The sequence below is a fragment of the Pimephales promelas genome, chromosome 2 (genome assembly GCF_988280905.1).
Source record: "Pimephales promelas chromosome 2, fPimPro1.hap1.1, whole genome shotgun sequence".
Lineage (NCBI taxonomy): Eukaryota > Metazoa > Chordata > Actinopteri > Cypriniformes > Leuciscidae > Pimephales > Pimephales promelas.
The window spans coordinates 25552786-25565122 of record NC_142770.1 but is presented as its reverse complement, the minus strand read 5'-3'; the positions used below and the strand labels follow the sequence as shown (position 1 = coordinate 25565122).

General features: G+C 39.2%; 1 protein-coding gene across 1 annotated transcript; it reads left to right on the top strand.

Moving 5' to 3' along the window:
- Nucleotides 1-3911: 3911 nt before the first annotated feature.
- commd2 (COMM domain containing 2) lies at nucleotides 3912-10183 on the top strand. The gene is made up of 5 exons (XM_039657341.2): nucleotides 3912-4114; nucleotides 4835-4912; nucleotides 4989-5071; nucleotides 5153-5326; nucleotides 8818-10183. The coding sequence occupies exons 1-5, from the start codon at nucleotides 4048-4050 to the stop codon at nucleotides 9013-9015; spliced, it is 600 nt and encodes a 199-aa protein (XP_039513275.2). The 5' UTR covers nucleotides 3912-4047; the 3' UTR covers nucleotides 9016-10183.
- The last annotated feature ends 2154 nt before the right edge of the window (nucleotides 10184-12337 follow it).

The following is a 12337-nucleotide window of genomic DNA, read 5'->3' as shown; positions in this document are numbered from 1 at the left end:
CCCAATTCTCTTTTGGTTGGAGGGGGAGGGCTAGGGGGAAGGGCTAGATAGCCCTTCAAACGAAGATTTTTCGGGAGCACACTTCAAACGAAGGGGTATGAGAAGTGTCACGGCTACAGACGCAAAATGGCTGCCCAAGCAAAAAAGGAGACCCATAAATGTAAGTATTTGTGGCTTTAATAAGTATTGTAACGACAAATAATGATTTGCTTTATGTTACATTCAATATTGTGTTCATATTTACGGTCAGTTTCTTCACAGAAACGTTTGGAAAAAAAAAAAAAAAACGCTAAAATTACTGTAGTTTGCTAACGATAGTCCCACAACATATTTTCGTCGTCTCCGTTGTTTCCTGCGAACTTCACAAGATAAATGCAAGAAAATAGCTGTAACCCACGTGACCGAGATAACTGCAGCTGTCGACGGCATCTTGGAAGTTGTGATAAACATCGGTGCATCTCCTGTGACGTAGGCGCTAGCGACGACTTATAATGACGTTTAACGGAGTGGCATTGCCACTCTGTTTCAAGGGTCAAGGGGAAGGCGAAGGGGTAGGGCTAGGGGAAAGTGAAGGGGTAAGGGGTAGAATTGGGATTGGCCCTAAATTATCCAGATTGAAATGTATTGACCATTTTCAATGGGAAAGTGCCCAAGCAAATATTTCTCAAAAATTTGCCCTGTGTATCATCACCTTTAGGAGATGACCAATGTTCAATACTTAGGGCAACTTTTTTATATGACCCGTCCCGATTACTTGATTGCCTCAAAAGGCACTCCTGTCTGATGGAGAGTATGTAAGAGGGATTGGGCACTACACCAACACGTACGAGCGTCGGGGTTGCCAGGTTTCCTCAACAAAACCAGCCCATTTTCTATTCAATACCCACCCAGTCATGGCCAAATAGCCCATTCACTGGGGGTTCACCAGTAAGCATCGCGTTACGGTGGGTGGAAATTGAGTTATGGGGTGGGGGTGTTTCTCTTCAGCCTACAGACTAAAAACAACTCGCGGCTACAGCGTAGAAGTAGCCGGGAAAACTGGGGAACTGATTGAATGGGTACGTGGATAATGCACTGCACATAGTTGAGCAAATTTTCTCAGCAAATGGCACTAATAAAGATTCTCTGTCACCGGTGGCAACTGTCTCCTCGAAACTTGGGAAGGCTGGGATGAGTTTCTGAGAGAGGACACAAACAAACAGGTCAACATGTCGTCTCTCTTTCCTACAACTGCTATGCTAATGACACAACTCCAGCCGGATGATCCGACGGGAGCTCCTCGTATCTCTGCTGGATGACGGACAGAACTGCTTGTGTTCCTGGCCAACACAACCCAACCCAACTTGTCCAGGACAGCCAGTTGAGAGTTGTGATTGATGATCAATTAAACTACACAGACCACATTGCTAGAACTGCCCGGTCCAACATCAGGAGAGGAAGATCAGGATCAGAAGACCCTTCCTCCGTCTATCCGTACTGCACATGGAGCTGCGGGATCGACCATCCAGACCATTGAGGTGGGTCTCCTACACGCAGCCGATGTCGCACCACTGTACACTATTGTCAGCTTTCCTGGGTTCTCTCTACCAGTGCACAAGACCTGAATACACAAGGCTCAAGCAAGACGACACCATCCATTGGGAATAAAGTTTGGTGGTCCGGTGCATATTGATGGCTTTCCCATGCATAAGATGTCCTCAAATCCCAGAGGCAGAGCATTGAGGGGATGTATAGAGGTCAAAGTCTCATCCGTGGCTTCCCAGTGACATCAGCCTTTGTGGGTCCTTCCTCCGCCTTCCCAGAGTGCATCAGCAGCTCTGCCACAGCTGCTTCCTCCCAGACCATGAAGAGGAGACGACGGGAGAAACGGGGCATGTGGGAGGAAGAACCCAGAGGAAATCCTGCCAGCTGGAAATAGTGGCGGGAGCGGGGAAGACTGGAGTTACCTCACTCTTTTTCAGACATCAGGCGCAGGCGTTTCCTCAGCAATAGATCCTGTAACATCAGACAAGATAGTCAACATCCCTCAGGAAACCTTTAAACTGCTTTGTGGCCGAACTCTCAGAGAAAATGAGAGACTGCTCGCCATCGCCTAAGTTGGTTATAGATATTAACAATAACAATGTTTAAATACTTCCATGTTTCCCAGACTATGGGTGAGCCGTTCGGAAGTTGACTTCCTGAAAAGTGTGAAAACTCTGGCTCTGTGTTTGGCTAGTCATGATGGCCACGCCTACACAAAGCTCAAACAATACAAATCCCTAACCTAAACGATAACCATAATCATACGATATACTGTCAGCTAATGGCGCTTTTCCACTGCATAGTACGGTACGGTACGGTTCGGTTCGGTACGGCTCACTTGTGGTGCTTTTCCACTGCATGGTACGGTACAGTACGGTTCGCTTCAGGTCGCTTTAAATGGTACCTGGTCTGTTGAGGTTCCAAGCGTACCGTACCGGTACTAAAATGTGACGTGAAACACTGCAGATCACTGATTGGTCAGACAGAATCGTCACTACCAGCGTCACTACTAGCGTCATTGGATTTGCGACACGAGACACTTTTCTAGCAATATTTTTGTTTTGCTGCCATCAGCCTCATTTTAAACACATTTTTCCGTCTAGCAGTTAAAAACAACCACATACCGAGAATCAGGAACACCATCCCCTCGATAGTCTCCATTGTTCCTGTGTTGTGGGTTTGAAAATGTGGCGCTTTTAAGATGATGTCATGGCAGTAGAGGCGCGCGCAAATAACGATCAATCCCACACACTTTAAAGGGGTACTACTGCAGTGGAAACGAAAAGCGATCCGAACTGTTCCGCGCCGAGTCGAAGCGTACTGGGCCGAACCGTACCGTACTATGCAGTGGAAAAGCGCCTTAAGTTATTTTTGTTCTTCTCTTAGGGGTAAAAACAAGTTTGAAATGCGTGACTAGTTTTTTACTGTTAGCGCACATCCTGTTTCCCGACGCCGTCCACGATGCAGAGATCGGTGTTTAGATAAATATGTGCTGCTCTCTTAATAACAGCATAAACACAACAAAACTAACAGCGATGAGAATACAGCAATTCAGAAAGCATCTGATCAAAGAGATTACAAAGCATGCAGCTTTGCAATATTAAACATGCAAAAACAGCGTCAGCGTCTCTTTCAATTAGAATTACACTTCAATTTCTTCTATAAATTGGCTGTCTAGTGCATTCGTGTTTTTACACGCATCTGACCTCGACTGACTGAACTGATGAACCGCAGTAGATTTACTACTCAAAGAAGGTGGAGCCTCAGAGCCACACCCACCTATTACATCATCACCACTAACCAATGGTGGTTTGAAAGTAACAAACTTTCCCAGAAAGTTCACTTTGGCAAGATGTTTCAAACTCCAAACAAATTTCATTTTGGCCTGATTTTACTCAAAATGATTTCACACCATTCATTCTTTTATTTAGCTTTAATTGAATACAATTTTATATATATATATATATATATATATATATATATATATATATATATATATATAGCCTAATTGTCAGGACTAAAGGAGTTGTAGGGACTGTGAGGAATCGTGCTATACACGATCTGACAGGGCCATTGCCTCATTATACACTCATATTATATCCATATTTTAATAGTATTTTCTCTCATTTATTCATCATTTGTCAGTTCTTTTTTTAAAGACATGTCAATATCTTTTTTTGAACACAAAAACGGTCATGTGACATCCATCATGAATTGTCATGTACAAAAATGAATCAAATAAACAATACGAATAGAAATGCAATTTAAATATGTTGTTATTATGTAATTTTGGTGTATTTTCGCACATTTTATTATACATTACTTATTTTAGATGTGCATTAACCAGTCAACCACTCGTTGATGAGTGGAACTAAACCGTTGCTCCGCTCGCATGTTTCACTCGGACTGTAATGAGGTGCGCACCGCTGATCATGTGACCGTCAGGAGAAGCTGCTCTAAACATCATTTAATTTACAAATATTAACTTTATTTTGTGTGATGATATATTAAAAGCGTCCGAAAATGCTGTTAGTTTTATCTGAGGAACACAAGGAGCATTTAGGTTTCTTATCAGAAGTCGATTCTGCGGGTAAGTGATTCAAAAACTGCAGGAAACCAAATCTGTCATGTTGTTTATCTGTAAATATATCCGTCATATAAGATGACAGTTACTTTAATGATTTACAAAGTTTGAGAACACAACTAGCTTCTATTTTTTTTTTCGTATTTCCACGTATGTAAAGTCAGTGTTATGTGATAGGTTGCGTTTATACAGAAGGAATGAGAAATATTACATTTTAGCACAACATTTATTACACATCTTTCAAAATGCTAAAATGCATTTCTAAATAAAATAAAAAACTAACAAACTATGTTTTAAAAAAATAATAAACTATGGAAGCTTGTTTCTGCAACGAAATAAAAATAAAATGAAAAGGCAGTTGTCCAATTATGATTTATTACAATTATTATAATTGCTTATATCTCACAATTCAGACTTTTATTCTCAGAAATGCGAGTTTTATCTGGCAAATTCTTTTTTGTCTAATAGATTTAAGTATGAATTGTGCGAGAGCCTAAAGTTGATTTTATTTTATTTTTTTAAATTCCATGTTGGAAATAAGCTGGGTTTAATGTATAACAGACATATTCTTTGTGTGTGAGAGAATAGTGACTGACGGTACCTATTACGCCTTTCTATCTTAATGTCGTACATAAAGTTGACACACAAACTTAATCATAATCAATATAATAATAATAATAAAGCAAAAGCATCATGTATGATCTCCAGTGTGGTTTTGTTCGCCAGTTGTTGGAGAGTTTGGCCGAATTGCTGTGGAGTTTCTGAAAAAGGGCTCAAACCCTAAGATCTTCGAGGGAGCGGCACGTGAGTGAAGTTGTGTGTTGTGACTGTCCTGTTGTTGATGATCTGATGAGTGTGTTGTTGATGTGTGATGTGACAGGGAAGCTGAATGTGCCAGCGGAGAGCGTCCAGCACGGGGTGGAGGGGCTGATGTACCTCCTCACGGAGAGCGCCAAACTCATGGTGCGTCTGCACTGATCCTCCTCACACACTGCGGGACGGTGAGCCCTCGCCTCATAGCGCATGTCCATGTGTGATCTGCAGGTTTCGGAGGGGGATTTCCAGGACTCAGTGCTGGTGTTGGGGTTCTCGGAGGAGCTCAATCAGCTTCTCCTCCAGCTGTACTTGGAGAACAGGAAGGAGATCCGGCAGATCCTGGGCAAACTCGCCCCCAGCCTCCCACATTACCACAACCTGGAGTGGAGGCTCGACGTTCAGGTGCGACACACAGAGTCTCGGGACAAACCTCAGCTGAAACTAACACTGGTAGAAATCAGTCTGGTTTATTGAAACACTAAAAAATTTTAGTTTATTGAAATATAAATATTACTACTTGAAATAAAGACATTATCCTGAATAAATGACTAAAACTGAAATAAAAAATCTTGCAAAATAGAAATAATTAAACTAATAAAATAGACAAAATTTTAACTGAATTTAAAATGTAAGCTGAAGATATAAAAAATAAAAGAAAATAATTAATAAATATTACTTTTTTGTCCTCTAATGACAATTTGCGAACACAACACGGACACATTTAAGATTTATATTTGATACTCATTATATACATTTCTAATTATGATTTTTACATTCATTATTTATTAACTTAAAAGTTATTTAAAAAAAACATCATTATACATTCACAAATTTTTAACCCCTTTATGACCTGCCATAGAACAGTTCCACCCAAGTATATCTTTCTATTTTTACATGCTGTGCTGTCATTCTTTTGAGCATTTTCATACGCCATATTTGAAGGCTATGTTTGCAATAAATCAATAGTAACCAGATAAATATCTCAAACGTGCAATAAACAAAAAGAAAGACATTTTTTTTTTAATTTTACATATTTTATTCAATATAAAAAATGGATAAATGTCAACCTCAAACTTCTCAATGTGAAAAACGTGCATAAAACAGTTTAAAACTATACAGAATTGATTTGAACTTTTTACATAAATTAGTTTTCAAGATGCACTCATTCAAAAAAAGGCGTAAAAATGCCATGTAAAATATTCAATTACATTCGAACAATTAATATTAAAATAAATATAAAATAAATAAATAAAGCCGATGAGCAGACGGAGAGTTCAGCGTCATCGGACGCAATTAGTATTTCCAAAACCTCCACGTCCGTGTACTTTCGTTTAGAAATAAGTCCGTGTACTTTCATTTAGGTTGGGGTCATAGTGCACAGAACGTGATACGTCAATGAGCCATCGGAAGACGTAACTATCAATCGCAGATCTACAGAACGTGTGCAAAGACGTGCAATGCATTTGTTTTTTTTTGTAAACGCATATTACGTAATTTGTACAGACTCATTGGAGGGTGAAAACAACGCAACATGAGCATGTTGGAGGCTTGATCTGAACATGTTACATGTCTGGTTTTGTACGCGAAAAGAATGGTTGATCTAGCCATTTGGTTTCAGTTTCTATAGGCTCTTAAACAGACACACGCATAGAGGGTTATGCAGCAACAGCTGAAAATAATAGTTATGATTATATATGCAAAATTAATCTAAATAATTGTACTTTTGACAAAACTAAAAACTTCTTGGTTATTTTACCTAGCTGACAACTTTACAGATTTTACAAGCAGAATTACAACCAAATGTCGCAGAAAAGCTTGGACCAGATTTACTAATCAGGGCCGAGATTGCAGTCCCAAAAACCAGCTCTGCCAGGAGTGTGAAGCTCTGCACACACACGTTAAAGATCACAGCCGGATCACTTCCTTAATGCCGAACACAATCTCCAACAGAGGAGCGCAGATCACCAGCGGGTTTAAGACATACTTTTATTGGCATAAATAATGACACACAATACCAGTAAATTGGTATGCGCAAACTGTAGTAAATCACGTTGCATGATTCATTTAAATACTCTCCGCCTATAAATGCATCTGAAAGGGAATCTCCTACAAATGCATGAGCAATAAGATCAAAACATCCCTGTCCACAGCCATCCAGCGCTCATTTTTCACTGCGTGTCTTCATTAAAGGGGTCATGAAGTGGCTTTTTAAATGTTATTATATTGTTGTCTGAGGTCGACTTATGACGTCCGCATGGTTTTTGCATTCAAAAACATCAAAATGAATAAGTAATAGGCTATTTTCTACCCTAGTTTTGAGCCTAGCTGAAAAACACTCAGTTTTATTGGGCGTCTCGCACTGAAGACTTGGAAGTAAACGCCCACCGCTGTGAGTGGATAACAGTTTTGCATATTATAATGAGTTTCGACTTGGGGGAAATTGTTTTGAAAACGTCCAATGTTGTAAAATGGCGACCGGAATGATTCGCCCATACATGTTCGACTCAGAGTCCGTGTGTTGCACCATTCCTGTCAGATCCAATATCACAGCACCGTTCTTTACTCTTAATCGCTCTGCAAATCCAGTCTTGTTTACAAAACAATCCTCAGTGAAATGAAGCGAACAGACGACGATGTTTTACCCTCATCAGCTGGAACGTCATTAAAAATAAAGTTTATCAATGCAGTCCTATTGGAATCCAGAGGAAGCTTATGCAGCGACTGTCTTCCACAACCAGACACTGCACAATATTCTGTATCGCTCGTTAGATCGATCCGGTTTGTCATCACGAGGTAGGAATCTATGCGTGTAATGCGCAAATCAGTGGGCGATATTGTATCCTCTTTGACATCATAGTTCCCCACTTTTAAAAAAGAGTCGTTTGCTGAGGCTGGTGTCAATAAAAGCTTTTATTGGACTAACAAGGACTTAAAGGATATTCTTATAATATGATGACCTCTTAGATGTCAAAAGCTCAAGGAAAATTTGATTTCTCAGTTCATCACCCCTTTAAACACCTACATGTTAAAGTTTGCCAGGCTTTAAAGGGTTAGTTCACCCAAAAATGAAAATTCTGTTAGTATTTACTCACCCTCATGTTGTTTCAACCCTGTAAGACCTTCGTTCATCTTCGGAACACAAATTAAGATATTTAAGATATTAAGATCGCTCCTGCATACAGTCCATAGGCTTCTTGAGGGAAATGACTTGCTGGCATCGAAAAGTCATTAAAGACATCGTTAAAATAGTCCAAGTGACTACAGGGGCTCAATCTTAAGTTTATCAAACAACGAGAACACTTTTGTGCGCAAAAAAACAACAAAAATAACGACTTTATTTCAACTATTCACTTCCTTCTCCATGGGCCTGTAGTCAGTTAACGTAGTGTTATAGCGTAGAGCTACGTCACACGTAGGCTCACTATTGGCCGACGCTGGTCATGTGTGTGTGATGCGTGTGACGTACAATAACAGAAGCTTACGCTATTAAACTAGTAACCTGACTCGCGCAGAGGGAGAAATAAACGAATAGTTGAAATAAAGTCGTTATTTTTGTTGTTTTTTTGCGCACAAAAGTGTTCTCGCCGTTTGATAAACTTAAGATTGAGCCCCTGTAGTCACTTGGACTATTTTAACGATGTCTTTAATGACTTTTCGGGGACAGCAAGAGCCAGTCCCTCAAGAAGCCTATGGACTGTATGCAGGAGCGATCTTAATATCTTAAATATCTTAATTTGTGTTCCGAAGATGAACGAAGGTCTTACGTGGTTGTAACAACATGAGGGTGAGTAAATACTGACAGAATTTTCATTTTTGGGTGAACTATCCCTTTAAAGTTGCTCATGATCTCCAGCTGTATACTAACGGTGTGTGTGTGTGTTGTGCTTGTTCAGCTGTCCAGTCGGGCTCTTCGCCACCAGCTGAAGCCCAGCGTGACCCTGAAGCTGGTCCTGGAGGACGGGCCGGGTCTCAGTGCCCGTGTGCTTCAGACGGACCCGTCCACCCTGCAGAACCTCATCCGGGAGCTGGAGCGAGCGCTGGCCGAGCTCAAGACCAGCCACTGCAGACGAGTGCTGCGCAACATCAAGTAGAACACACACACACATGCTCGAGCAACCCGGAGAGAGGAAGGGCAGCGACTCCTGGTTACATCTGCAGTTTTCATTTCACCTTAAACGGATAGTTCACCCGAAAATGAAAAATCCTGTCATCCGTAACACCTCTGTTCATCTTCAGAACACAAATGAAGATGTTTTAATGAAATCTGAGCCTCCATTGACAGTCTATACACCTGAAACTACAAAAGGTTCAGTTCATGAGATCGTAAAAGAAATCCAACTGGATTGAATCCGTATGATCCAGATCTGAAGAGAACAGATTGACTTTAGGCTTTTATTCACTGATAAACGCTCAACCATGAGAATGAGACTCATCGGTCCTCACGCTTGAGCTTCTGTTCACCATATCTGATGTGCTCTATGTACGTTTGCTGATCAATGTTTATATGTGAATAAAAGACTAAATTCAATCTGTTCGCTAAATAAAGTGATCGAGTCTCTTCAGAAATTATGGACTAGTTCTACGATCTCTTTATGATCTTTGAGGCGTCAGTGTGGTAGTTGTAAACAGAGAGACAGAAATCTCTCAGATTTCATTAAAAATATCTTCATTTGTGCTCTGAAGATTTAAAGCTTTTAAAGCGACATAATAGGGTGAGTAAATAATGACATGATTTTCATATTTTGGGTGAACTAACCCTTTAAACCAGTGATGATCTAGTTCGAAAAATTGATGCAGATATAATGGATTCATTTGTGCCATAAGTATTAACAGATGCCTTTGCTTTATAATAAGGGTGTGCACATGGAACTGAAGCGTGTGTCGTGTGTGTTTCTGGGGGTTTACGTTCCCAGGAATATATGCACATTTAGGACCAAATTTACCGAATGTCATATTGATGAGTTATTGCACTGTTTCTCAAGTGTCCACATCTAGAGTAATGATCAGTGTTTGAGCATTTCCTGCACTTTTATCATCACAAAATGTAAAAAGAAATGTGTGAAATGCAGCTGAGAGTGCCACACTTTATATGTGAATGTCAGATGTCCTCATAGTCCCATTGGACCTGGTGAGAAGAACTAGATGATCATTAAACTGCCTTTTTCCTCAATACTCACTGCACTGTTAACATTTGAACTGTATTCATGTGTTTTTAGCTGTTTTCCATCAGTTCCTGTAATAAAAACATAATCCATCAAATTTAGCATGTATGGTCCTATTCATCCTATTAAGTCTATGACACTTCATGGATTATGAATAAGAACAGATGTGGGCGGGGCTTGACTGTGTTGAGTTGATTGGATGGCTGTGGTTTGATCTCATGTGATTGACAGGTTATAGCCCCGCCCTCGTCATCAGAGAAGAGAAGAGGAAGTTACTCTGATTCAAGATTACCAGAACATGAATTTAAAACAATAATGATAAATCATTTATAATAAACACTGCAATATTCCATAAAAAATAAGGCTTTTAAATGTTGATTTCAGGGTGACTCTAACTTTCTTTCTTCCGTCAGTCAGTTCTGATGATCATGAGTCAGTCAGCCGTGGTTGAATTTCAGGGAAACTGTTTCCTTGTGTCAGGACAATGATTAATTTGCTAATTGCTAACGTTTAATCTAAAGTTAGCGAAGTCATCCACTCCCTCGTGCTCTAGTTGGCTTCACCAAGAGGTTGTGGTGTAACTTTAACAGTATTACACAGACACGAGAGCAGCGCATGCAAGTGCACATCCCAGAATGCAGTGAGGCTGTAGGGTCTCAGTGCCGTGTGCCTGCTCTGAATTGCTATTAGCTATTCCAATTTTTGTTATTATGTAATTTGTTATTTTTTTAAATATTTCTATGGTGTGGAAAAAGAAGAGGTGGACCGAGTGATTACGTTTCAAAATGTATTAAAAATGTAGAAAGACAGAGACAAAATTGGCATGAACGTGCATGAATAATTATTAATGCACAATAGGAGAATGCACATTATTATTAAATGTTGAATTTATGTGAAGTTTAACTTTTAAAATGAATAAAATGTTTGAAGAAATCTATAGATTTAAGTTTTTATTAAATATAAAAATGTATTATTTTAATAATTGCACATTTTTATATTTATAATATTTTATATAATATTTTATATTATTTTATACAATATATTTTATATTTTTATATATTATTATATTTAAGAACAGCATAAATATAGCAGTACACCCAGTCTACAATTTTACAAATGCCATATAAACGCCATAAGCTTGTCATAATTCATCAGATGAAGCGGTATGAACATTTCATATCACGATTATAGGTGATCAATCATGGAATTGTCCAAATGTGCACACACTGACCTCATTTCACAAAGCAAACAAATAAAATCAGCAGCAATTTGCACTTTTTATTTAAACATTTAAAATAACAACATTAACAGTGAACAAAACTAGAGTGACTTAACACTTAACATTTTATCCTCTTGTACAACATGTTTAAATAAATATTTTTTTTTAATATAAATGCATAATTTATTGAAATATCCAATATAATGATGTACTTTGTAAGTAGATAAATTGTAAACTGGTTATTGTGTATCTAAAACACATTGAGTGTATAGAGAAATCTTAATTCTTTCAGACTGACAAATATTCATTACATTAAGTTTATCAGTTTATGTTAAAACTGTATAATGCAAATGAGTAGAAAATTGTACATGCAAATGCATGAACGTTTAAAGCGGCTCTACAGTGGGGAGAACAAGTATTTGATACGTTTGCAGTATTTTGAAGTATTTGTTTTCCCACTTACAAAGCATGCAGAAGTCTGTCATGTTTATCATAGGTACTCTTCAACTGTGACTAACGGAATCTAAAACAAAAATCCAGAAAATCACATTGTATGACTTTCAAGTAATTCATTTGTATTTTAGTGTGTGACATAATTATTTGATCACCAATCGGCGGCCAGTAAGAATTCCGGCTCGCACAGACCTGTTAGTTTCTCTTTAAGAAGACTTCCTGTTGTCCACTTTAACTGCACCTGTTTGAACTTGTATAAAAGATACCTGTCCACACACTCAGTCAAACAGACTCCAACCTCTCCACATTGGCCAAGACCAGAGAGCTGAGTGAGGACATCAGATTGAATTGTAGACCTGCACAAGGCAAGCAGCTGAGAAGGCATCAACAGTTGACGCAATCATTACAAAATGGAAGAAGTTCAATATGACGCTCGGTCTGGGGCTCCATGCAAGATCTCTCCTCGTGGGGCATCAGTGATCATGAAGAAGGTGAGGGGTCAGCCCAAAACTACACTGCAGGACCTGGTCAATGACCTGAAGAGAGCTGGGACTGCAATCTCACAGAAACCATTAGTAA

Bases quoted from the DNA above. Each gene is read 5' to 3' on its own strand.
- commd2 (XM_039657341.2), top strand. From the start codon at position 4,048: ATGCTGTTAGTTTTATCTGAGGAACACAAGGAGCATTTAGGTTTCTTA. The intron at 4,115-4,834 runs GTAAGTGATTCA...TTTGTTCGCCAG, and splicing joins ATCAGAAGTCGATTCTGCGG to TTGTTGGAGAGTTTGGCCGA. The intron at 5,072-5,152 runs GTGCGTCTGCAC...TGTGATCTGCAG, and splicing joins CGGAGAGCGCCAAACTCATG to GTTTCGGAGGGGGATTTCCA.